The sequence below is a fragment of the Cicer arietinum genome, chromosome 5 (genome assembly GCF_000331145.2).
Source record: "Cicer arietinum cultivar CDC Frontier isolate Library 1 chromosome 5, Cicar.CDCFrontier_v2.0, whole genome shotgun sequence".
NCBI classification, from domain to species: domain Eukaryota; kingdom Viridiplantae; phylum Streptophyta; class Magnoliopsida; order Fabales; family Fabaceae; genus Cicer; species Cicer arietinum.
In genome coordinates this window covers 19420979-19448267 of record NC_021164.2, presented here as the reverse complement: position 1 = coordinate 19448267, position 27289 = coordinate 19420979, and the positions used below count along the sequence as shown (strand labels likewise).

General features: G+C 31.1%; 2 protein-coding genes across 3 annotated transcripts in view; both read left to right on the top strand.

Moving 5' to 3' along the window:
- Window positions 1-18023: 18023 nt before the first annotated feature.
- The window catches only part of LOC101505642 (crossover junction endonuclease MUS81), a 14188-nt gene continuing 4922 nt past the window's right edge, over window positions 18024-27289 (top strand). The window contains exons 1-11 of one of the 2 annotated variants that reach the window (XM_004513312.4): window positions 18024-18480; window positions 19432-19520; window positions 19631-19709; window positions 19850-19936; window positions 20030-20155; window positions 20609-20834; window positions 22131-22311; window positions 22399-22517; window positions 23675-23823; window positions 24025-24082; window positions 24791-24949. In XM_004513312.4, the coding sequence (XP_004513369.1) occupies window positions 18287-18480; window positions 19432-19520; window positions 19631-19709; window positions 19850-19936; window positions 20030-20155; window positions 20609-20834; window positions 22131-22311; window positions 22399-22517; window positions 23675-23823; window positions 24025-24082; window positions 24791-24949 (1467 nt within the window). In that variant the 5' untranslated portion in view covers window positions 18024-18286. The remainder of the gene's footprint in view (window positions 18481-19431; window positions 19521-19630; window positions 19710-19849; window positions 19937-20029; window positions 20156-20608; window positions 20835-22130; window positions 22312-22398; window positions 22518-23674; window positions 23824-24024; window positions 24083-24790; window positions 24950-27289) is intronic. The other variant, XM_073369189.1, reaches the window with a different exon arrangement.
- Window positions 24966-27282, top strand: LOC140920567 (uncharacterized). The gene is made up of 2 exons (XM_073369190.1): window positions 24966-25847; window positions 25898-27282. The coding sequence occupies exons 1-2, from the start codon at window positions 25631-25633 to the stop codon at window positions 26614-26616; spliced, it is 936 nt and encodes a 311-aa protein (XP_073225291.1). The 5' UTR covers window positions 24966-25630; the 3' UTR covers window positions 26617-27282.

Here is a 27289-nt window from a genome sequence, read left to right as displayed (position 1 = left end):
CACTACAAGAAAAACATCATTTTGTGGCCAACTTTATAAATATTTTGTGGCCGAATAAAATGCTCACAAATTAGTGACCGAAAAAGTCCTCACAAATGTCAAAATTGAAATTGGTCTTTATTTGTGGCTGAAAAAGCCCTTACAAATTTTTAAATATTTAACTTGATTTTGTGGCTGCCTAAGCCCTCACAAAATCACAATGTTGTGATTTTGTGAGGGCTTAGGCAGCCACAAAATCAAGTTAAATATTTAAAAATTTGTGAGGGCTTTTTCAGCCACAAATAAAGACCAATTTCAATTTTGACATTTGTGAGAGGGCTTTTTCGGTCACTAATTTGTGAGGGTTTTATTCGGCCACAAAATATTTATAAAGTTGGCCACAAAATGGTGTTTTTCTTGTAGTGGTAGATATAGAGATTTCAAATTTGAAAACAATTAAATACACAATAAAATAACACCATTTAACCAAATATTTAAGGCATATATATAATAACACCATTTAACCAAATATTTAAGGCATATATATAATGACAAAAATCATGGAGGTTATACAATTAATGACACATAATAGAAATTTAAGTAAAATTCAATAATTAGAAAACCTGACAATTAACATATTTAATGACACTTAATAGGAATTTAAGTAATTTTAAAAAATTCAAATTCAAGGTGGTTGCACAATTAATAACACATAATAGAAATTTAAGTAATTAGTAAAATTTCAAATTCAAGTAGGTTAGACAATTAATAACGTAATAAAGTTTAAATAATTAATAAAATTCAATTTCAAGAAGGTTACATAATTAACGACACATAATAGACATTTAAATAATTAGTAAAACTCAAATAATTAGAAAATTAGACAATTAACATGTGTAACACCCTAAATTTTATGATAAACTATTTTATTAATTAAATAGGATTTTAAATAATTAATTTGATGTTAAAATTATTATAAAATATATGTTAATAAACTTTGTGATTAATTTTCGTTATATGAATATTTTCTATGATGTGCTAGTTTGATACACATTATATTAAATGAACGATATAAATAATAAATATTTTATTTTATTATATTATATTTTTTTTAAATAATATTATTTTAGTGTAATATTTTGTAGAATAAGATTTATACGATTTTACGTGTATATGCGCGCACCCAGTTAATATAACATTCTTTTATGCGTTTGACTAATATTAAATGTGTATTTAATTATATTTATTTAATTCTAAATATATTTTATTTTAATTATTTATTTTATAAAAAATTATCTTGAGATAGTGGTAATATTGTGTTCGATTTTCTTTATTATTATATACTTATTATGATATTGTGATTATATATATATTTAGTATGATTTAGTAATTAATATAAAGTGTTGATTTTATACTTATTTATTTTATAATTTTGAATATTCTCTAATGATGATAGTATTTTAATGTGAGTATTTTTTATAAATAAATAAAAAAGTGTCATTAGGGTGATTATTTTGAATATGAGAGTTTTGATTCTTAATATATTTTAAAAGATTAATTACTTTATTTTATAAAATATTAGTTTAGAAATATTAGCAATATTTAGTAATTACACTATATTAAAAAAAATGTTAAAACATATAAAGGGACCAATAGATTTTACCAACCCTAATTGTTAATAAAAAAAAGGGAATTGCAGCTCTAAAACCAAAGAGGAAACACAACAACAACAACCTATCGTTTGACACCGGTGATCTATAACTGTTCTAGAAAAGTTTCTCCGTTTTCGTCCAAATTTTAGTATGTTGTTTTACTCATTTAACTATTCAATTAAACACAATTTTCCAGATTTTTAACAACCTGACTTTCTCCCTAAAATATCTGATTTCTGCGTTTACAGAATTCGTTATTTTGTACCGTTCTTCTTCACCGTACGTCCGATTTGAGTTAAACCAATGCCAAAACGATTGTGTGAAAAGTGGATATATTATCCACTGATTGGTTTTTTGATTCATGGTAATTTTCCTTAATCGAATTTCAAATTTTAGTTTTTAGAATATTTTCTCATAATTTATTTTTGACGTTTACCCATAAACCGTCGAGTTAGATCGATTGAAGGACAAAAAGTCAAAGAATAAAGATTATTTTCTCAAGGGATCATACTCATGTGTGGAAGCGTCAAAATAAGGTAAGAGGAGAGAGAGCGTTTGAATTCATGAGTATAATATATTGTGAGATGATCGGGAAAACCGTATTTTCCAACAATTCATTCGGGACTCGCTACGTACGTCAGTAGCCCTTTGAGTAATAAATTAATTAATGTGCAAAATGGAAATTGTGAGATTAAAATTTGGAATAAAAATACTTATAAGGTGTTGGTTGATTCGTTAAATGCGTGGTATTTAATTTTATTGTGATATTTAATTTAATTTCGTTAAATGTTGACATTTGATATTATGGTGATATTTGATTTAATTTCGTTAAATGTGTGGCATTTGATATTATTGTGATATTTGATTTAATTTCATTAAATGTGTGACATTTGATATTATGGTGATATTTGATTTAAGTTCTTTAAATGTGTGGTGTTTGATGTTATTGGGATATTGATTGTTGAATTAATTTTATGCATATGTTTGATTAGATGAGTTTAAATGATGTTATAATAAAAATGGATGTGTTGTGATAATTTTATGTAATGATGATAATGTATGATTAATAATGGTGATGTGATAAATTTGTTATGAATATATGTGTTGATGTATGTGTTGGTATTTATGACCTCGCAATAATCGGAATGTATCAGTTCTCTAAGAAATTAGATCAATTTCATACACACAGCGGAATTTAAATTGAGGCATACAAGATTAGCAATTTCAATTAGATGGATAAGAGATTAACCAAGATGCATGCAAGTCAAATTACTAGATTAAACAATATTACCTATCACAGAATATGTTTAACATGCATCTAATATTAATCACATATACAGATATTGCAAGATAGAAAATTAAAGGAGTTAAGGGTTAGAGAAGATTGCACCAAGTATTTATACTGGTTCAGTTGTCAACTTGACAACCTACATCCAGTCCTGCAAATCCAAACGGATTTCAGATTTTCTTCTCCAATAGAAAGAATCAATTACAGATTGTCCAGTTTCATCCCCGAAACCTATCTATCTTAATGATCTCTTTCCTATTGATCACCCTCTGATCCTTGTAGATACTCAGCAACCTATCACAGAATCAAAGTACAACTCTTTCTTGTTGAGCACTCTCACCCAAGAAAGTAGTCACCAGTTTCTAGCTGGATTTTCTCGCTTTGTTTTTGTTTCAAAGAATTATTACAAACAGAATTAAGGAAGAACAAAAAGTAGTCTTCAATCTTGGTCAAAATGGCTTCTCACAATTCTGGATATTCAAAGATTTGTTTATGAGAATCCTTGTCTTTCAAGATCACTTTTCCAGCTATCTAATTGATTGTTGATTATCTTCTTTTTCTTTTGATCTGAAAAAGTAATCTCAATGAATTGACCAAGTGTTATTGTGTATCAAGAATATTCAATGTATATTTCAGATTGATATCATTGTTATTATCATTCATGTTATTGAAAGACAGATTGAAGACAGTTTATATAGTTTCTGAAAAACACATTAATCAATCGATTTACCAATCGATTTCGTAAAGTGATAAACCAGTCTAATCGATTTGCCAATCGATTATCGTGTGTCTTGTTTTTCTTGAATCTTGAAACTATATAAGCCAATCGATTTGCCAATCGATTATTTAAACAACATTTTTCATAGATTATGTTAAGACTGATATGCATCGATTTCGTAATCGATTGCAGATGTTATGTTCAAAATAAAACACATATCCATCGATTTCGTAATCGATTTATTAAGTCTTCATAATCGATTAACAAATACTCATAATCGATTTGGCCACAAGCTCAGAGATCACTGAGATTTTAAAAGTTCTTTCAATCGATTTGCCAATCGATTGTGTTTAAGTCAGTGACTCAGCTATTTTGATGTTAATCGACGTGCCAATCGATTTGTATGTATTTGTCTGAAAAGATCTTACCTGGAGCTTAGTTCAATCAATTCCCCAATCGATTGCAACCAAACTTAACTTGATTGAAATTTTACACAATAGATTGTCCAATCGATTTGTGTTTGTCACAGGGAAAGTTATTTTACAAATGATCTTTAAGCAATCGATTTGCCAATCGATTACCCTCAAAACTGGGGTGTCACTGTGACTTGTCCAATCGATTTCCCAATCGATTTATTTCAATCAGGTTTGCTTGTGAAATGTATAATCGATTTGCCAATCGATTACCCTCAAAACTGGGGTGCTACTGACTTGTGCAATTTTCATTTCTAATTTAGTCAGTCGATTGCCCAATCGATTATACCAACACAAATAGTTGTGTTTCCTTACACCCTTGTTATGAAATCGATTTCCCAATCGATTTGCTTCAGTCAAAAATCAACTTTTGTTGATTTCTTGTGTTCCAAGCAATATGTTCCAAGTGTGTAGGATTTGATTGTTGTTCCTGAAATCTTGCTCAATTCAAATATTAGATTTATCATGTGGTGTATGAACATTGTATGTTTGTTAATTATGTCAAAATTAGGATTCAAATGACTAAAGTCCAACAGTATGATTGATGATAGTGATGCTATAAATTTGGGATGAGTTTATGTAATGATGATGATGTGTGATTAATGATAGTGATGTTATAATTGTGATGAGAATATTGTGATTCCAAATTGTGTTTGAGATGAAGGTCTTAATGGAGTACCATATGCCAACGAGGAGATAAAATAAATATTGAGAATTTGTGAAGTGAAGATTATTTTGTCATCATATAGGTAAGGCCTGACAAGCCTAGTGATTTCGGGGAAGTACAACTGAATGAGCCTGATCGAGACGGTCTGCTATCGAGTCTTAAGGCAAGATTGTTAGACCTTGGAGGTATTCGGGTGGAGAATTCCTAGGTGACTTGGAGGTAGCCCTCCAAATGTTGGGAGCTACCTGCAACACATGTTTACCTCGATTGTCGCGTATATGTGTCTCGGGTTGAGTTGATGGGATCTATGAGGACAGGGCCAATTTGACTTGTCTGTCCACCAAAATGGTGGCATAGTATCAAGCCTCCTAACCAAGTACTTCAGAGTTAGAATGATACCACATTGTGAGGTAGAGTCTAAGCTCATGAATAACATTTCATTTCCTTGTGATTGATGTATTTCAAAAGTAATAATAATTACTCTTAGATGATTTGATGCATATTATAATGAGATGATTATTTTACTTGAGTGACTTTGATGTTGTAATATGATACTATTTACTTAAATATTTTGATATATCGTAATGTGATTATGATACGATCTGTTATGATTGTTTGCGTGTTCTTCTTACTTATATTATACTATTAACATGATTTCGAAACTCACCTCCTTCGTTGTTTGTGTTTGACTGACTTGGCCATGCGTTTGCGAAATCGCAGTTATTACAGGTTAATGAGTCTTGAAGTTCAAGTTTGGGAGGAACCACACTCTGATAGGTGATACCGGAAATAAGGGCTTAAATTGTAGTTTACTTATTTAATTTGAAACAAATTTTTGTATGAAAATCTTAGAAGTACTAGTAAGTTTTTAAATTAAATCAAGTAATAATACTTAAATCAAGCTTATTGAGATTACACTATTTTAATGGAGAAAATAAGTTTAAAGTGTTCCTTTTGATTTTTGAGAAATGTGATATCCTAAGTTAAAAATAAAAGTTTTTATTTTCTTGTAAACATATTTTTATTTATCTGTTCAAGTTTTATAGAAATATAATATAAATTATTATATATATTATTTTGGGATTTAGGGTGTCACAACATGAGCAACATTTCATAAAAACATGCGACATAAACGAAGAGTCCCACCCCACCAAAGTCCGAGAATTAATGCTCTTATACCACAATGTAACGTCCCGGATTTTGATCCAAGACATTACTTAAAAATATTCATTTTCTTTCAAAAACGACATTATTTTAAAAATAAAAATAAAGTAGTTCATCATATAATCAATAAAATTTCACTAGTAAATAGTTTGATTTCATTTTAAGAAATAACACAACACAATTTAACCGATATTATTATTATTATTATTATTATTATTATTATTATTATTATTATTATTATTATTATTATTATTATTATTATTATTATTATTATTATTATTTTTGCAAAGACAATTTACTAATTGTAGAAAATGTTCACTTACGTCTTAAAATAGAATAATTCAGGTTTTTCCTAGCGGAAGGACTCCACCCCTGCATTTCTATTTAAAATCGATGATAAAAAGTAAATAAACTTAAAAAATGTACCACATTGGTCTTATCACTACAAACATTATTATTATTTTATTAAAGTGCCATTTTTTCCCACGCGCTGCGCCAAACATACGTCATTCATGCAACTCTTCGAGATCGTTAGTACCTAAATGTTGGTGTAAGGGGTCAGTTCATCCAAGGACAAAATTAAACCAAATAATAAGTTAACAACCATAAAATATAAATATAAAATCTTTTTGTAATAAAAGATTTAGAGAAATTGATTTTTTTTATTTATAATTTGCAAAGATGTATCAAAAGTTATAAAATGTATCTAAATAACTCAAGTAGCAACTCACCTTAGAACAAATAATTATATAAAAATAAAAATGACAATAAAATGTATGCAAGTTATGCATGCTTCTAAACATATAAGATCCGAATATAGTCAGCCACTAAGACATCCACACAGAAGTCACCCATATCAATGGAGAAAATTAAACCAACCACTAAGGCGTCTACAAATATGCATATGGTATGTCATGACAATGATAATGATGTTCGAAATGTACAAATCATTAGTCACTTAGACAGATATTTCTACGAGTTTTAATTAGTTAATAATAAAAATTCCAATAAATAATTAATTAATATAAAAATACTTCATCAAATAATTAAACATCTAATGAATAATTATCTTATTATCGTCACACTAAATTAATCAAAAACAAAAAAAAAAACAAAAAAAAATTAAATTAATTAATTAAAATAAAGGGTGTTACAAGATAGGTCAAAATCCTAGATTTGAGGGGGCATAAATTGATGGCCACCATAACAACAACAATCGCGAGGCGATCTGAGGTAACAAAGTGATAGATGGGGGTAATCACGAGGTCAATATAGTATCCAAAATCAACCAATTACTATTCAAGTACTTGGGTTGCATCAACACACTAGACCTCCGAATAAAAAACACACGAGTCTAAGTCAGGAAGCTTTAGTAATTGGGCTTAGTCTAGATACAATTAATTGAAAATTGTGGAACACCCCCACCCCAAATTGATATGGACATGCATGGCAGAATGGATACAAATATGGATATGGTTCTTGAGACCCAACCCTTGTCCTAGAAGGATGAAGGCAACCACATGCTTCGCGATTAATGTGTGTAATGAATTACCAAGACTCAAAAATAGTCCTTTTGAACTTTCGTAGTGTAGCTAGTTCGACATTTTATCCTTCATGTAAACATTACATGGACAATAATACATCGAATGTGATGGTTATTATGGAAACGAGGGTGGATCTGGAGAAACATGGTAATGCAATTAAAATTTTGTGTTAGTCCAAGGGAGAACCTCATAAAAGATATGTGGATAAAATTAAGAAATTTTGGTCAAGATATTATAAGGGGATAGGTGCTAGTTGGGGATTTCAATGACATTGCTGCTCAAAATGAGAAAAAAGATGGAGCGCCAACTTCCATTTGCAAATGTAACGTTTTCACTGATAATATAAATGCTTGGTACCTACTAGAAAAATGAGCCATTGTAGCTTGTTTCATTTGGAGAGAACCCATATTCAATGGTCATTCGCACATTTTCAAACGCCTTGATCGAGCTCTATGCAATGATGAATGTAGATTACAATTTCCAGATGCTACTATGAGAGTCTTGCCTTAGGTTGATATCTTCAATCACCACCCTTCCTCATTTGTTTATGTAGCCCCCATTCTAACTCCAAGGTTAGGAATTTCGTTTTCAAAAAGCTTGAATGAATCATCCTACCTATAATGATATGATCCCTAAGGAATGGAATGTGCACCCACTAGTAGAATTTTGTCTTTTTAAGTCGGTTAAAATATACATTTTAAGTCGGTTCCGTTCCCGAGTTAACAGCAAACGACTTAAAAAATATGTTGTTTTTTAACTCGTTCCATGAACCGACTTAACAGAGCTTCATCATATTAAGTCGATTCACCTTAACCGACTTAAACATCATAAATTCAGTACAACACATCATCTTTTTAAGTCGGATATTTTGACCAACTGACTTAATAGATATAGTTAAAATAATTATTTTTTTTTATATTTTTTTATATAAATTTCTCATTTTGTTTTCACGCTCCTAATCCATACAATATTTCGTATTAAATTTCAAATAAGAGTTTTGTACTTACAATCACAATTTTATATAAACATCTAAAAAAAAATACAATCAATATCGGCTGAATCCTAATTTTTTTATCATATGAACATTAAAAAATACAATCAATAACAACTTATAATTTTTTATGAGACAAATATAATAAAATACAATCAATAACAACATGTAAAAAATTACGTACTTGCATCCATGAAACAACTATGTTAAGATGTTCAACATATGTAACATGACATAGTAGTCATGCTTATAAATTTGTCATGTTTAACAAATCATCATACCATATCGGTTTTGTATAACTATGACAAATCTCATTATGATTTCTTATTTCTTCAAAATATAACAGGTTCTATTTAAAAAAAACAACAATAAAATTTTCCTTGGTTTTTATGAAGTTTTTTTTAAAAGTAAGTTTGTAAAAATTTATCTACACTTGTACACTTACTCAAATAACTATGATACATAATTATTTGTTACAAATAAGTAACTATTAAAGTGAAATAAAAAATAGTTAGAAAAAAAATGAATTTGACATATATTTTTTCCTTTAAATAATATGATATTATTATCTAAATGAAATTATGAACACATATAATAATCATTTTATCTAAATGAAATTGACGTCAGACGATCAAACATGAAACTGAGCTTTAAGTCGCTTATTAATAGAACCGCTTAAACAAGGTCTAAATATTTACAAAATTGCCACCGCCTCATTTTATTACGTCGTTTAATAAATAACCGACGTATTTACAAATCTGCCACCACCTCATCTTGTTAACTTGTTTATACGGACAAACGACTTAAATGTACCTCCACCTCATTTGTTAAGTCTGGTAGCACGTAACCGACTTAAATATGCCGTATTAAAAGCCCAATTTTCTACTAGTGACCTAACACTACTAGCTATAGTCAAACACATGGGGATACGCTTAACCATTGGGATACCCATACCTTTGGTAGCATCTTTAAAATAAAAAGGAATGTTATGGCCCAATTGAAAGTATCCAACATAAACAACATTTAGGAATCTCCAATCCCTATCTCAACAGGTTGGAAAAGTCCATCCAACAAGAACTACTTGATTTCTTAAGCAAAGAGAAATAATAATCTGGTTCCAAACACTCGACCAAAATGGAGATAAAAAAACCAAATATTACCATTTAAAAACTATGAATCAGAGCCGTAAAACAAGATCATTGTGCTTTAAGATGATGATAGAGAGTGGGTTGATTATGAGCTCAAGATCAAATAGATGATTAAAGAGTTATATAAGAATATTTTTGAAGACCAGATCACTCTTCAGAGTGGGTATTGTAACGTCTGGATTTCGATCCAAAGCATTATTTAAAAATTGTTTATTTTTTTTAGAAAAAAATGAATATATATATTTTAAAAGATAATTTACGATGTAATTAGTAAAAATTGCACTTGAAAATAATTACTACTTAATATTGAATACAACTTACTGATTAGTATTTTTTGTAAAAGTTAATTTACTAATGGTCAGAAAAAGTCCATTTACGCACTAAAATATAATTAAATCTATTTAAGTGAAATTTACGAAAAATAAAATTAATTGAAACTAACGATGATTCAATTATTTTTTAAGTAGATAAAAATTCTACCTCTGCATTTATATTTAAAGTTAACGACTAAAAGTAAATAATCTTTAAAAATGTATTGTGCCGATTTTATTGATACGAAGTATTATTTTTAAGTTAGAATTATTTAATCATGCAACATTTCAAGATAATTAGTACCTAAAATGTTGGTGTAAGGGGTGAGTTCATGCTATGGTGAAAATTAAACCAAATAGTCCTTAAGCTATAGCTCAATTGACAAAGACCGATATTGTTAGGTCGGACGTCTTGTCTCGAGTTCGAACCCGTGACTTCACAGTTGTGTGAGTTAATTTTGATGGAATTTACCATCTCTTTTAAGATTAAAAAAAAAAAAAGCTAAATTACATTTGTGGTCCCTTAACTTAAGTAAAGTTTTAGTCCTTTATCTTTTTTTTTTCCCGAGTTGATCATTTATTTTAATTTTAAATGACAATTTAATATTTAATGTTTTAAAATTTCAACAATGTTATCATTTTTTATACAAAAATTCAAAAAAATCATCAAAATTTTCAACCAAAACCCATAAAATTAATAATCATCTTCAATAAAATACAAATTTAATCAAATTCATAACTTAAATCTTGAAATAAACACATATTTTCATTTAAAATTAATCAAATTGTCACTTAAAATTAAAATAAAGGACCAACTCGAAACAAAAAAATAAAGGACTAAAACGTTACCTGAAATTAAGTTAAGGGACCGCAAATATATGTACTTTAGCCTAAAAAAAAGTTAAACCAAATAATAAATTAACAACTATAAAATATTTTTGTAATAAAAGATTTAAAGAAATCGATTTTAGAATAGTTCATAAAGATATATCAAGATTAAATTTTTACTAAGTTGTAAAATGTACCTACATAAATCAAGTAGCAACTAACCTCCAACACATAATTAGATAAAAATAAAAATATATGCAAGTTCTTTTTGCTCTAAAACTATATGATCCAACTACAATCAACCACTAAGGAATTCACACAAAAAATCACTCATATCAAATGGAAAATTTAAACTAGTCACTAAGACGCCCACAAAAATGCATATATTATGTCATACATATAATCAGACACAAAGACGTCCATAGTAAGACATATGATATGTCATGAAAATAAACCAATCAGCCACAAAGCAACCCCAAAAATAAAGTATTCAAAATTAATTTTTAATCACATATATCTCAAAATTTATATTCTCATGAATGTTTATAGTCAAGAATCAATAATTTCAACATCCCAAATATGAAACATACATATACATGAATAAATATCTCAAAATAACAACTTTCATTTTATAAACCATAAAATTTGATGTGTTACATATTATTGATAAGATTAAAACTTAAATCACCAAGAACACATAAAAATAGAAACTTTATTCATTCTACTATAAATTTTCCCTCATTATTAGTCATTTAAGCATAAAAATTAAACTTTACATTAAATGCATCACAATAATTACTCTTCATATTATCATAATTAAAAATCTAAATTTTTCATCAATTTCCTCAAGACACATATATTTTTCATAAAAAATCAAAACTTTATAATTAAAATACATAAAATCAAGATTTTAAATCAAATACACCCTAACAAACATATTACTCATGATATTATAATAAAAATAAGAACTTTATAGTTAAATACACCTAGACACACACAAAAAGCGTAGCTTTATATCAAATATATCCCAATAAGCATATTACTCGTGTTATAATAATAAAAATCAAAACTTTATAATTAAGTTCATGAAGACAAACATATGGCTCATAACAATCAAAACTTTATAGTTAAAATTGATAAGACAAACATAAAAATCAACACTTTTTTTTTAAGACATCAATATATCATATCAATATTTTACAAATAACTAATTTAATATCTAGTCTAACTTTGAATAGAAAAAGCCATTACCTTAGGTGTTTTTCTTCCTACCAACATTTTCTAAGTCCCAAGAATCAAAGAACAAGAGAAAGGTCTTCAATTTACTTGAGATGGTATTAAAAGAAGAAAGAAAATTGGAATTCAATTTGGCAATGATTATGGTGGTGTGAGAATAACAAGGGAAGAAAGCTATGTTTCTCTTTTTCTTCTTCTTTTGTTGGTGATGGAAAGTTAGGAGACTTAGGAGAAAACAAAAATAGGTGTGATAAAAGAATAGGTATACACTAATATATAGATCACCTTTTAATTTTTTTGTTAATTGTCATTAAACCAAAAGTTTCATAGGATTCTTTTTTATAAAAAACAATTAAAATAAAATCATAATATTTGTTTAAGAGAGAGGGAGGCGTGATAAATAACAAGGAAGAAGAGTATTTTTTTATCCTCTTGATTGCGCAAAAAAAAAAAAACTATCAAACCCATAATTTAATTTTGTAACCTCAATTTCAAAAAATGAATTAAAAGTGGTAAGGAGAAGATAGAGAAGTGGGTGCATGGTATCAAAAATGAGGGAAAGTTCATTCTCTCCTCTCTTAATTGATTGAGATAAGGACATCAAAACTATCATTATGCCAAAACGATACCATGAATTGTCATAAAATCTTGTCATTAAGGACATCTTGGCATCGACGAGAGTAGGAGAAATGAATTAAGATACTTTCTTTTACACTAAAGATGGATGGACCAAAAATATTTTCATGTAAGAATCCTCATGTATGACGATTTAGTCTCACTAACTCTACTATATCCTAGCTCAATTGCTTCTTTGGTTCAAAATAGAACAAACAAACAATATAACTTCTATAAATTATTATTTAGTTAAAAATAATAAATAAAATCAACACATTTAACACATCAGTGTCATGGTTATTTGAACTAATCAAATAAACAAAATAGACAAGAAACTATTTAGAAAATAACTGTGCAAGAAATAGTCGTTGTGTAATTGTCACGCCAAAACAATTAAATAAAAATAAATGTTCTTATTATTTAAGTAAAATAGAGGGTGATAAAATTTAATTTATTTACACATAGAATAAATTATTAATTAAATAATAAATCTTGATAATTACTAAGAGAGACACATATATAATATATATGATAATATTAGTGTGTTACAGGTACAAACCGATTACACCTTTCCTTTCTTCAACTCTCCCAAGATGACATTGTGCGGTTATGTGCTCCTATTGATACTCATGAATTTCGTGAGGTTGTGTTTGGAGCGCGTGAGTGGAAAGCTCTTGGGCCAGATGGGTTCCCAATCGGCTTTAACCAAGGGGATTGGAGCCTTATGAATGATAGTATGTGTGACTTTGCTCATGCAATGTGGGATAACCCAAAGACAATTGAAGAAATCTACCATACTGATATTTGTCTCATTCCAAAAGTGGAAAAATTTGAATTTGTGAACCAATTCCGACCAATTTCGCTGAGTAATATTATCTATAAGATGCTCATGAAAATCACGGTGAATAGACTGAAGCCCATCATTGCCATAATTGTGTCCCCTTATCAAACCAACTTTGTTTCAGGGAGGAATATCTATGAAAACATTGTGATTGCGCAACAAGTGTTGCATAGTATGGAAAAAAGGAAAAGCAACATAATGATTATTTGCTATCAAAATAGATATAGATAAAGCATATAATTGAATCAAGTGGAGTTTTATTGAAAAGATCTATAGAAGATGACTGAATTTATCATGGTCTGTGTCAACACAGTCAAAATAAACATTGTTTGGAATGGAAGTAGATTCACTTTTTCTCACCAAAGCGCGATATTAGGCAAGGAGATCTTGTGTCCCCTTACCTGTTTGTCTTATGCATTGACAAGTTGTCCCATCTTAATTTAGATGAGGTTGACTTAGTTTGCTGAAAACCAATGAGAGTTGGTCATAATGGTCCATTGATATCCCACCTGATGTATGGATATGATTTGCTTATGTTTGGACAAGCAACTGAAGAAATCATGACATCAATTATAAGCATGCTACAACTCTTCTGCTCAATGTCAGGCCAACAAATGAACCATACCAAATCCTTTTTTTTTTTGCAAAATGTAAAGTAAGATGATCGCATGAACTTGGAATCAGTCAGGATTCAGTGAAACCAACTCCCTGGGAGATTATCTTGGAATCCTAGCGTTGGGTCGAGCAATGAGGGAACATGACTTCCAGTATTTAATTGAGAGAGTAAAGAAAGATTTGGCAAGATGAAAAACACAACAATTATCCTTAGAAGGTCGAATTACGCAAGCCAAATTTGGGATTCAAGCAATCCTATAGTCTACCCCATGATGACCATGCAATTACCTAAAAGTTGTTTATACAAAATAGAAAAAAATCCAAAGAATATTCATTTGAGGAAATGGTGATGACAACAAGTACGCCCATTTAATTGGATGGAACATAATGAGGCTTCCTAAATAGTGTGGATGTTTGGGTTCAAAAAATTGCATCTTCTAAATGATGCATGTTTCATGAAATTCAGTTGAAAGGTGTCATGGTAGGAACTAATAAGGAACTATGGTAGGAATAGTAATCTATAACAAGGTGTCATGGTTGAGTCTGCATAATCAACGCTATGGAAATAAATTTTTAGAGTTTGGACTCATATGATGGGCCACATTTTCTGGGCAATTGGAGATGGGAGCACCACATATTTCTGACATGATAATTGGTTAGATGGACACACCTATTTATTTAAGGTTGTTAGTAATATCCTTACATGCGTAAATAATTGGAAAGTAAATAATGCAATGAATGATAGTGGAGAACGTAACATATACATATTACGCAACGTCCTATAGGAAAATTAATAAGGAACATGCTCTTGTCCCCTATCATGACCATGGGTTTGATATCATGTTATGATTGAAAGGTATAATGGGTGGCTTTTCGGTTGGAAGTGCTTATAAGCTACTTAGTGAGAATGTGGAGAATATAGAAAATTGTGCTTAGGCCAAGATATAACATCTCAAATCTATGGAGAGACTCCGCATATTTGTGTGGCAAACAAGGCATGACAGACTTCTCACGAACTCAAGGAAGGCTAGATGGGTGTTGGGTGATCCGAATTGTACTCACTATGGACAATGGGAGGAAACAACCTTACATGCATGTATTGAGAGACTTGTCCTTAGCGGTCACGATTTGGATGCAACTTATCATACTTGATCAACAAAGTCTTTTTTTAGAGGTGATCTAAATAATTAGGTTGAGTTCAACATGACTCGCTACATTGGACATCAACAAGATATGCAATGGAGCGCCATCTGGGCCACCACTTGTTTTTGGTTGTGGAGATGGGGGGATCAAAGAATAGATGACCCACATTTTGTAAGTCCTCTAAAACCTTGGGAATTATATTATGAATTTCCTTCAATGTTACAAGAGCACTTCAAAAAAGAACCATCAAAACAATTCAGGTAAAACACCTTTGTGAATGTATCATGGATTGCACATCGACATGGTTGGTATTGCCTTAATATGGACGAAGCATTAAAGAGCAACAATGGTACACTTGGGTTTGGGGGCATGATACGAGATGATAAAGGTATTTAGTTAATTGAATTGCCCAATTTTATTGGAAACACTTGCGCTTATATATGTCTAAATTATGGGTTGTGTGTCGTGGGTTGTGGTTGGCCAGAAATAAAGGAATCACTCGGTTGGAGGTGCAACTCAACTCTATTGTGGTGATTCAAAATTTACAAGGAGGAGGAGAAGGAAGTGCCAAATGATAGAGGCTCTTCTCAAATATACAAAATTCTTATTGATTCTACATAGTAGGTTGATTTCACTCACGTATACCTGAAGACAAATAGGTGTGCAGATGCTTTGGCTAATTTGGGGTGCACACATGATTTTGGAATGATGGTTTACAACAATCCTCCTTCATAGGTATTGCAATTTCTTGCTGATAATTTTAGGGGTGTTTCTTTCCCCTGCTTTATTACTTTATAATCTTTTTCTTTATGGGCCTTGGCCCTTCATTATACAAAAATAAAAAAATTCGAACCTAATAAAAGAGGCTTATCACACAACTTGGAAAACCACAATTTGATTTTCGCCGTAAGAGATACGTAGTACAAGTGTCTTGAACAAAATTACCTCTAGTGAAGAAAACTTATAGAAAAAATATAAAAACTATTCACTTTCTCACTTTAAAAAGGTGCTATATACCCCACACTTATTCCCCCTATTCCTTATGTAAAATACAAAAAACTCTGAAATAATTATACTAAAATAAAAATTAATTTTCACACAATTTTTATTTGTTCCGAAAAATTTGAATTTGAATCATTATAATCTTTTATAATCCTATAACTTTTAGACACAACTCATTTTTCTGATTTAGGATTTAGTCATTTAAGTTGCATGTTTTTTGCAACATTAACTTTGAAGTTATGGTTCATTTACAACAATGTCATTTTTCGTTAATTCAGTTCAAATAATTGCCGCTTGAACGTTACGATGCTGATGTGTGCATAATATGGCAAAAACATAAATAATATTTTTTTAATTAATTTTTATTAAAATAAAATTCTAAAAAAATAACTCTTATAATTATTCCAACCCAAAAAGTGAAAACTTATAGGGTTCCTTTAAGTTTAACTCATTTTTCATATTGATGCTTTATGTTTTTTAATTTTCTCAAATTGATCTTGTAAATTATATTTCATTTGAACTGTTAGTCATTCTTTCTTTTCACCATATTCCAGTGTAAATCTATTGTTCTATAATGAGATTCATATTTGCTTTTGTTTTTAAATTGACATTTTTTTGGTTTTTTTTTAAGTTTACGATGAAGATGAATAATTTGATAAAGATTTTAATCTAAATTGTTGGAAGAAGGAAGAACATGCAACTTTAAACTCTAAACCGCTTTCAATTATGATTGGAGATCAATAAAGATGAATGAAGAAATCTTTCTTGAAACCCATAAAAACAAAAATAAAATCAACAATTAATTTGTACAAACCATAAAAAATCCATCTTGAATCCTATAAAAAAGAATCCTTCTTCCTTATTGACATTGTTATTGAAACCTCCATGACATTTACCATCAGCAAAAATAATTCTTGAAACCCATAAAAATAAAACAAAATCAACAACTAAATTTGTGAAAAAAATATCTTGAAGAATATTGAAAATGAGTTGAACAACTCATTTGTATAGAGTGGGTTTATAGTGAATTGTCTTTATTTATAATAATTCATTTTTTTTATTCTTGTTGGAATGATGAATTTTTGGTTTTGAGTTTTTCTATTGAAATTACAAATTTTGGAATTTAAATTTTTTAAAGATAAAGTGAAAGAAGAAGACGACGAATAGGAAGAAGAAGATTAGACATGAGTAAAAATTGGTGTAAAATTAGAAGACTCTAAATGCATTTTACCAAAATTTAAAGTATCAATATGAAAATAATTAATTTATCATGTAAGCACTATTATGCACACGTTGTAGCGGTCAAGCGATACTTTTTTTATAAATGAAATTACTAATAAAAAATATTTATAAAAACAAGCTATAATATAAAAGGCTAACATTGTAAATAAAGTCTCAATTAAAGAACTAAATACAACAAAAGATTTAGACTTAATTGCAGTTTTGGACCCCATATTTTAGTTGAATCGCAAAAGTAGTCCCTCCATTTTATTTCTCCTCAGTTTTGGTCCCCAAACATAATTTTAGTCCAAAACTTGATGAAATTTTATTTTTTTTACGTTTATTTAAGTCACACAATACCTTAAGATGTCGTGGTGCAACAATTATATCTGAAATCTATGATCATAAATGGTTTAAAAAAATGAAATTTCATCAAGTTTTGGACTAAAATTCTGTTTGGGGGCTAAAATTGGAGAGAAACAAAATGAAGAGACTATTTTTGTGATTCAGATAAAATAAGAAAACCAATACTGCAATTAAACCAAAAATTTAAAAACTAAAACGGGATGAAACTTGAAAGACTATGTGCAACAAACAACCCGTATAGCCTTTAGGTCCGTGATAGTTGACAAAAAAAGCGTTTAAGCCCGTGGTCCGAGCCCGAACCCAAATCCAAGCCTATCCTAACTCGTAACAAAGTGAATTCGAATCTCTATCTGGGCAACATTTTCTCGATTTGAAAAAGCGAACCAAGCGCGGCATTATTTCTGCAACTGCAACCACTTCACGTAATTGATCTCTCTTCACCGGAACCCTAAACAAACCCGCAAGAAAACCCAACCTTACCGGAATGGAGAACCGGACTAGGGTTCGTTGCCCGGAGAACGAAGAACTGGCGTCGTTCATGTGGAACAAGTGGAAGGAAATGTCGGCGCAACCGAAAGGTCTTTCTGATAACATTGAAATGACACTTTCTAAGGCTCATTTCAATGTCTGTAACTCCAAAAATCCTATTCGAACCATCAAAGATTTCTCGGAAATTAAGTATGTTTCCAATTTTCTCCACTTTCTGTCACTATGCAAGTATCGTGTGATTAAGAATTATAACTAAATGTACATTAATTAATATAATATTAATATGAAAATTAAGTCTATAATTCAATTATGTTCTCTCACTTTATGCTATTACGTACAATTGGTTTCATTGTTTATTTTACAAGCAAATGTTAGTAAGTTAGAATTGGTTAGTTTTCAACTGAAGGTTGAGTCTAGCGAAGGGACTAGACTCTCACAACGTAGTGAACCTGAGTTCAAATCCCTGCTCGAAGAGGTATCTACATTTAGTGTCCGACACGTCTCTAATAGGATTGCGTCTGCTGGAGGGAACCGGTGTAAACCAAAATAAAAAAGAGTTGGTTAGTATCCGGGATGGAACTCAAGATCTTCTACTTAAAACTCTTTCAACGTCTGTTAACTCATCAACTGAGCTATTTATGGGACTACACTAGGTTTCATTGTTATCCACACTGCTGAGATAGAAACATATCATAGAGATTATAATGTAGTTATAAATTGTGATGTATGAAAAATGAGTATATTGTGCTGCAATGTATGAAAATGAATATCAGCGTGAAGTAGTTTTAACATCTGGTTATAAATTAGGCTTATGTGGCAATATCACAAGTTCTTATAGGATGTCAGTGTAAAATTATAATGATTGCGTATCTCCATTAAGCTTGTAATATATTGGGTTTGTTGTGACTTGCATTTATAGTAACAAAGCTTCATTTTCTTTTAATTTGAGAATTGTCCAGGATTTGAGTGAAGTGGAAAGCGTTGTTTGGGTGCTTAGTGATTGGTTTTATCTCTGTGTGTACATTATTGATATGTTTGTGAAGTGGGGAGGGTAAAGGACAAACTAAGGTTGTTTAAGTTGGGTTTTATGGTGTTGTAATCTAATGATGCTCTGTTGTGTTTTTTGGATTGATATGGAAGGGGTGTGGGGAAAATGATATTGAGGCTCATGCAGGGTTTTTTTGGGACTGGTTCCGGAGGTTGTGAACCAGATGACTTGACCAAAAAGGGTATGTCTGGGGCTGTTTAGTTTTTATTTTTATGCTGTCTTCCATTGGCTTTACATTTATTTTGTCCATATTTCTGTTTAAAATTGTTCCTTTTTTCTCCAATTTTATAGGAAAGAAAACTAAAGGAACCAAGCGCTATGTGCCTCAAAGGAACTCTGTAGCTTATGCATTATTGATAACCCTTTACAGGTACATATATGCATATACATATACATATATAGGTGACATCACATGCACTACTGATACATTTTTTTTTGTGGGTTAAATATGTTTTTGATGTTGTTGCGGTAAAATTTGTTATATTATAAGATTAAGCACATTTTTAATAGGGGAACTTCAAATGGGAATGAATATATGCGTAAACAGGAGCTCATCGATGCTGCTGAAGCCAGTGGGTTATCTCGAGCACCAATTGCGTATGTTCAATATAGTTTCTTTCTTTGTTCTGTGTTTTGAATAAACTAGTTGGCTAAGAAAATGTTTACGACTTTTGACCAATGAATGTTCAGACAAGAAAAAGGGAAAGGAAAACCTGGACATTTTGGAAGTTCTCCACAGGATTGGTACAGTGGATGGACCTGCATGAAGACATTGATATCTAAAGGATTAGTTGTAAAATCAAGTTGCCCAGCAAAGTATGGCTTTCTATTGTGCATGTCTTTCATATATTAATATAATTAAAAGCCACTTGTTAAGGGAACCTCCTTGTTGTGAATTTTAACTAATTTCTTAAATTGTCTTTTTATAGTTAGGCATGAGAGTATTTTTCCTTTTAATATGTTTTGACAATTGAGCCTTCTCTATATAGCATAAGAATTTTTTCGGAATTATTTTTGTAATTCGTTACCAGTGAACATTGCTTCTATGATTTCCTTTGTGCATTCTATGGATGAATGTGCTTAGCAGAGCAAATGTACACCTACAGATTAATTTATTAGATACTAAGTTTTAAAACTAGCAACTATTAAAGTGGCTCTTGTTTAGAAACATTAAATGATTAAATATGGTTTTTAAATGAAACGTAGAGTTTGATATGGTTACATGAGAGTTCTCCATGTTTATAAAGATGAAATTTGTTTTGTTTTTAGGTACATGTTAACTCAAGAAGGTAAGGAAGCAGCATGTGACTGTCTTAAAAGATCTGGAATGGCGGAATCTCTGGACAAGTCGGCTTCTGTTGAAATTTCTTCTCGTATGGATATTCAAAATTCATTAGATATGGAAATCAACGCTCATGATATGGAATCAGAAGTGACATCACCATTGAACCAGAAAAAGAAGCCAGTTGATGTTCCACTTGATTCCCTTGAGAGGGTATGCTTCCTCTTATTTAAGTCCTTGTTATTTCTTTTGTTTCTTCATATTCAACTATATGCTTCTGCCCTTTACTTGCTCCTTTTCCTTGGAAAGCACTGAAATGGTGCCGATGCTGAATTATATGGTATAAATTTTGATTTATTGCTAATTTTTTTGGATTCATTTTCATGAAATTACAATTGGATTGTTGGTCATAATTATAGTCAAGTGTAATTGATGAATTGTCTTCATAAAACTTTGTTCGAATTGTCTTCATAAACCTTTGTTTCTTGTATTAGTTGTGTATAGTCTGTAAAACTTTATGATATCAATAAACCTTCATGGTTAAGTTGATCTGCTCATTTCCTTTTTTGTGTCTAAGACTTAATAGCGTAAAATAGAATCGTAGTGTAAAATTGATGGGAATGCAACTACCGATAAGGGTATTATAGGCAAACCCAAAATATGGAGGGTTTATGAAAGGAAGTCTAAGTTTACTAGTGAGGTGTTTAAGTAATTAATATGGTGTCTAAATTAGAAGAATACTTTATTAGTAGTATATAATCAATATATTTATCAATAATATCTTCTTAGTAAAGATAGGCTCTAGAATTATCTATATTTTATTAGTAATTAGTAATATATAATAGAGATATTCTATGATAATATCTTCTTAATAAATATATTCTCTGGAATTATCTCTTAGTAGTATTTAAGATTAAGATCTAGGTTCTTAGAGGCATGACGGAGTAGGTTTATGTTAGAGCCAGAGTAGGATTCCTGTGTTGGAGCTTTGCGCTGGGAGTAGTTAGAGAAACTCTATTACTATTATCGTTTACTATCAATAATACAGCCTATTTTTCTTAATTGCATCTATTTCTTCTTCTTGCTTGTGTTGCTGTTTTTGGTAACAAGGTACATTGGTTCCTATAAAAAAAAAGATTATATGCAACATAAGTTCAGCAGAGGACAAACAAATTCTAATGTTAATGTGAAAATAGCAAAACATACAATACCACTAGTCCAATTAATAAGCAATGTAACTTTAAAATTAAAACTAAGTGGATATATATATATATATCTCGGAGTGTGCCTTGCACTTTTTAGAATTCAATGTGTTTTGTGCCAATGTTAGTGCTTCATAACTTATATCTCTTTTCAAATGAAGGTCCATGAAGTTCATGTATTAAGATTAACTTATTTAATTAACATGTTATTGTCATGTCAGCTCACTTGCAGACGATTTTCCCTTTTATTGTTGCCCAGTAATTGAAATGTAATTTTTCTTCTTGTCTATTGCAACTTCTTCTGTAGTTTACAAACATGGGTTACTCCAAGGAGCAAATTATTAGTGCTTTTGAGGATGTTTCTAGAAGCCATCCAAATAAAGATATCTCATCTCTGTGGCCAGCGGTTTTATGTCATCTTCGGGAGGAGCAAGTCTATGGTTCACAGCCAAAATCTCAAATAATGAGTGCTAATACTGTTGTAAATGGTATTTGATTTCTTCTTCCATGTTTCAGTGTTGCTTAATGTCGCTGATGAATATTTTATCTCAGTAAATCATTTCATAAATGACCAGGTCCAAAAGGCCCCATTGGAAAAGCAAGCAGAACAGTGAGCTCATCCTCTGGTGGGAATGTGGCAAATTCATGTTCTCCTGATATTCCACCTTTTACCATGAGAGCTTGCTCATCAACTGTATGGTTTGTTCCATTTGTTAAATTGACCTATAGCATCATTTCTAATGTAAGAATGGTTTTTAATGTGAAAGTGTACCGGGAATAAGATGGCTACTTCTTTTGATAATGATTTTTCACACTTTAGGAATTATTAAAATGTGTGACCAATGACCACTAATATGTACCATTCTTGACCATATTTCATTTTTGTGTTGCAAAATGTCATAGAAGTTACACGTTGCATTGATACTGCATTCCCTTTCATGGCTGTCAAACTCGTAATTGAACTCATAATTGTGCGAGTCTAGAGATCAATTTAACTCGCCTAAAAACCTGTTGCACAAGCTCAGACAGACTCGAGTGGATGGATATAAACTTGGTCAAACTTAGTTTACTCACCAGTTAAAGTTTAATGCTAAATGACTGCACTTTACGTTTTATAGCCTTAACTCCAATTTTTCATCATGGACCAGCTGTTCTTCCCTCTAAACAACTCTCCCTCCCTCTAACAAACCCTTCTTCTGTTTAAAAAGTTCAGGTGCATACCACATTCCTGCCTCCAGCAGATCCCAGTCCGAGTCCCAGTGTGAACATGCTTCCTCCATGAACTAGTGTCTCGACATTAACCCAATTCATTTGCCATCTTCATCACGCAAAAGAACAAACCCCGCATGAATGAGCTTCATCCACGACTCCATGTCCCAGCTTGAACCCTGTCACAAATTCCACAGCCCTCTTTATCTTGCATCAACTTTCTACCTTGAGGCTCCAACTCCTTTGCTTTAATTTTCCCCCTCAACCATTATGTAACTCTTTTGTTGAATAATGTTTTCAGAAGTAAGGTATGTATTAGAGGATGATTGTTTTGTAATACTAAAAGCTCATGGCACAACATGTTCATTTTATTATGTCAATTGTAAACAACTATTTTAGATGGAAGGGATGAGATTATGATGGTTGTATTGTATTAAATATTAGGGTCTAATGTACTTAATTTGATAATTGGGGTGGAAAATGCAATTTGAATATCAAATTAGTGGGTAAAATGCAATTTGAACCTAATTTTGTTTTCTGTGTTCCTTTGTATTTATCTTAAATTTACCTTATGCATTACTATTACTTTATAGCTCTTAAAGCTTTTTCTAAAATTAGTACTTGTCTTGGTGAAAATCTTAGAATCATACTATGCAAAATCCAAACAAGGATGAGCTTGAATCAAAGGTGAACATTTTAAGTGTGCCACCTTTGAGCTTGGGGGAGAGATTTGAGGATGCTTATGAAGTAATTTTAATATTGGATGATCGGGAGCAATTTGCTACACAGGGGTTAGTAACATAAATTGACCCTTTTCACTCAGGGTTTTTGTATGATTTGTATCATATACTTTATGCTTTATTTGATGTTCATTTTAATATTTGTGAGATAATATATAGTTTATTTGTATTTACAGCAATCTGGTACATCTTGTGGGATGTTGCTAATTAATGACACCAATGAACTTTATTTTCTATTGTTGATTGTTTCAGATCGCGATCTAGAAAAATTATTGAGAATATATGTAGCAACTTCAAAATCCAAATAGAGGTGAGGTTTGATTTCTTTACCATCTACAAGTAGTTGATATTACTTCCAAAACGTAAGTGTATATTTTTTAGTGAATAAAACATAAATGTATATATTATTTAATGAATGTTGATGCTTGTCACCGAAAATAACATTTGAAACATGTGGTCACTAGGTGTGATTATTAACATGCACATGTCTTGTATATTTATTCCTGGTGTATGTTATGAGTGCATTTATTTAAGTTTTTTTCTTCATTTTTTCCTATAAAAATATCATTTCTGTAATTAAATTTGTGTTTGGATTTTGGATAAACTTTTGAAGAAAAAACATAAATTGAGAATTTTTCCTCATTAAGTGTGGTCCACTGCATAAATGAAATGATGCCATTGTCAATATAGCTCCTGATATTGACAGCGAATATTACTTTATCCTTTGGTACTTTTTTTGTGAACTAATGTTTGAAGTTTATGACATACTTCAAGAAAGAAATGGCCAGTAAATGGTAACAACTGTTCTTCAATTTGAATTGAACTCATTACCTCTTTTGAGTTATTAATGGAGTTGGAGATTTTCCATTAAGCTTTTTTTGACAACTTGTTAATTGTGAAACAAATCAGATGTGTTATTACTCATAATGGATTTGGATTGAACTATGTTTATTTCTTGAATATGCACTTCTCTGTTTATAAGATGATTGAAATCATCAAGAAATTGATTCATATCTAGGTTCGGCGATTGCCAGTTGGAGATGGAATTTGGATAGCGCGCCATAAAACTCTTGGCAGTGAATATGTGTTGGATTTTATTGTTGAAAGGAAGAAAATTGATGATTTACGCAGTTCCATTAGGGATAACCGCTATAAGGATCAGAAGTTAAGACTTGTGGTAATTATTTCTTCTCAGATTGTTTGGACTTCTTTGTTGACTTTTTATGATTATTTGAACAAGTTGATGATTTGAATATGCATATATGGTCTGTGATTAATGTTCTGCTACTTTTTTTTCTTCTTCCTGTTCTGAAGAAAATAGAGTGTTGAGTTTTTGGTTCTAGAATTTTGTTAAAGATATCCAATGAATGGTATCTTCACCAATATTTCCTATCTATTTTTGATATGATGTTGATAGGAATATTATTAGAAATGTATATAAGAGGGGAAATAGGAAGGTTTGGATGAAGCCTTCCTAATTGTAACACATGTCTAATAAGCTTGGCTTAGGCAGTTAGGAGTTTGTTAGGCAGTTAAGAGTTTGTTAGGCAGTTAGGAGTTTGTTCTATAAAAGGAAAGTAAGTGAGAATGAGAGAGTTAGTTGGGAGTTAGTTGTAACCACTGGTTGAGGAACCAGGACCAGATCGAGGGATCTATTGTATCATCTTCTATATTCATTCAATTCAATAAAGTGAGAGTTACTATTCCTAACAGAATCATATTGGTTCTGGTTAGGTATTGTTCATTGATTCAATTCATCTTAGTCATAAATACCAGTGGTTCTAACACTGGTATCAGAGCACCGATTTAGGTGCCCTGAGGGAGTGGAACCACCATACGAGCGCTGCTACAATCGTCTATGGTTTTTACCAGAAGCATGACAATCAGAAACGAAGACAACGGGAACAATGAGTTCGAGGAATTGAGGAAAGATCGTGAAATATTGAAGATGCGAATGGAGCTCCATGAAGCTCAAATGAAAAAATCAGAAGATCTGTTAGCTGCGATAGCGAGCAAATTAGGGGTGAATCAAGAAAGAAACTCGTTTGATGAGGGGAGTGAGAAGGAGAATGAAGGTGAAAAGAAAGAAACTCGTTTGATGAGGGGAGTGAGAACGAGAACGAAGGTGAAAGTCATAGGCAGAACGCGAATCCATGTCGATGGAGAAAGTTAGAAATCCCTATTTTTGCTGGAGATGATGCTTATGGGTGGGTTCAGAAATTAGAGAGATATTTTGCACTCAGAGGAGTGACGCCAGAAGAGAAGATGCAAGCTACGATGATTTCGTTAGAAGGCAAAGCTCTTAGTTGGTATCAATGGTGGGAAGGTTACTCCCCTAATCCAACGTGGGAAAGCTTCAAGATTGCGGTGGTAAGACGCTTCCAACCTTCTATGATTCAAAATCCGTTCGAATTATTACTTTCCTTGAAACAAAACAATAGTGTTGAAGAGTATGTTGAATTGTTTGAGAAATATGCTGGGGCTTTAAGGGAAGTTAACCAAGATTTTGTTAGGGGAGTATTTCTTAATGGATTGAAAGAAGAAATTAAGGCAGAAGTTAAGTTGTATGAGTTGACTAATCTGTCAGAATTGATTCAAAAAGCTATACTTGTTGAACAGAAAAATTTGATATTAACAAAGAAAAACAGTGGGACTTACACTAGATCTTACAATTCCTATAAGCCAAATTCTTACAGTAAGGTAGTGACATTGGAACCCCAACCACCAATGAATAACAACAGAGAAGCATCATCAATCGGGAGTGTAAATAATACTATGAGACAGAATCAAAGTAGTGAAAGTTCTAGAGTGAGGGGAGATTACAGAAAATTGACTAGTGCTTAGATGAAAGAAAAAAGGGGAAAGAGGGTTATGTTTTCGTTGTGATGAACCCTTTAATAGAGATCATGTATGTAAGAATAAACAATTGAGAATGCTCATATTGGCTGAGGAGGAAGAAATAGATAAGGAGAATGAGGAATCAGAAGTGTGGGAAACTCTGAATTCTTTGCAATTATCCATGTATTCTATGACAGGCCTCACTTCTACTAAGTCATGGAAAGTAGGAGGAACAATCAAGGAGACTCCAGTAGTGATTCTTATAGACTGTGGGGCCTCTCACAACTTTATTGCAAGAGAAATGGTTGAAAGGTTACAACTTATGGTGGCAGCTACTCAAACTTATACAGTAGAGGTAGGTGATGGACATCAAATTAGATGTCAAGGCAAGTGTAAGGAATTGAAAATCTGGATGCAAGGGTTAGAAGTGATTCAAGACTTCTACTTGTTTAATTTGAAGGGAGTTGATCTAGTGTTGGGGCTGGAATGGCTTGCAAGTTTAGGAAAGGTGAAAGCAGATTTTGGTAATATGGAACTAACAGTGAAAAAAGGAAATTCATTAATTACTATAACAGGGGACCCTGCTCTAACTAAAACTGAGTTATCCTATGGGGCATTCATGCAAGTATTGTTGAAAGAAGGTGAAGGGTTGCTGATGCAAGGTGAGGTAGCAACAGAA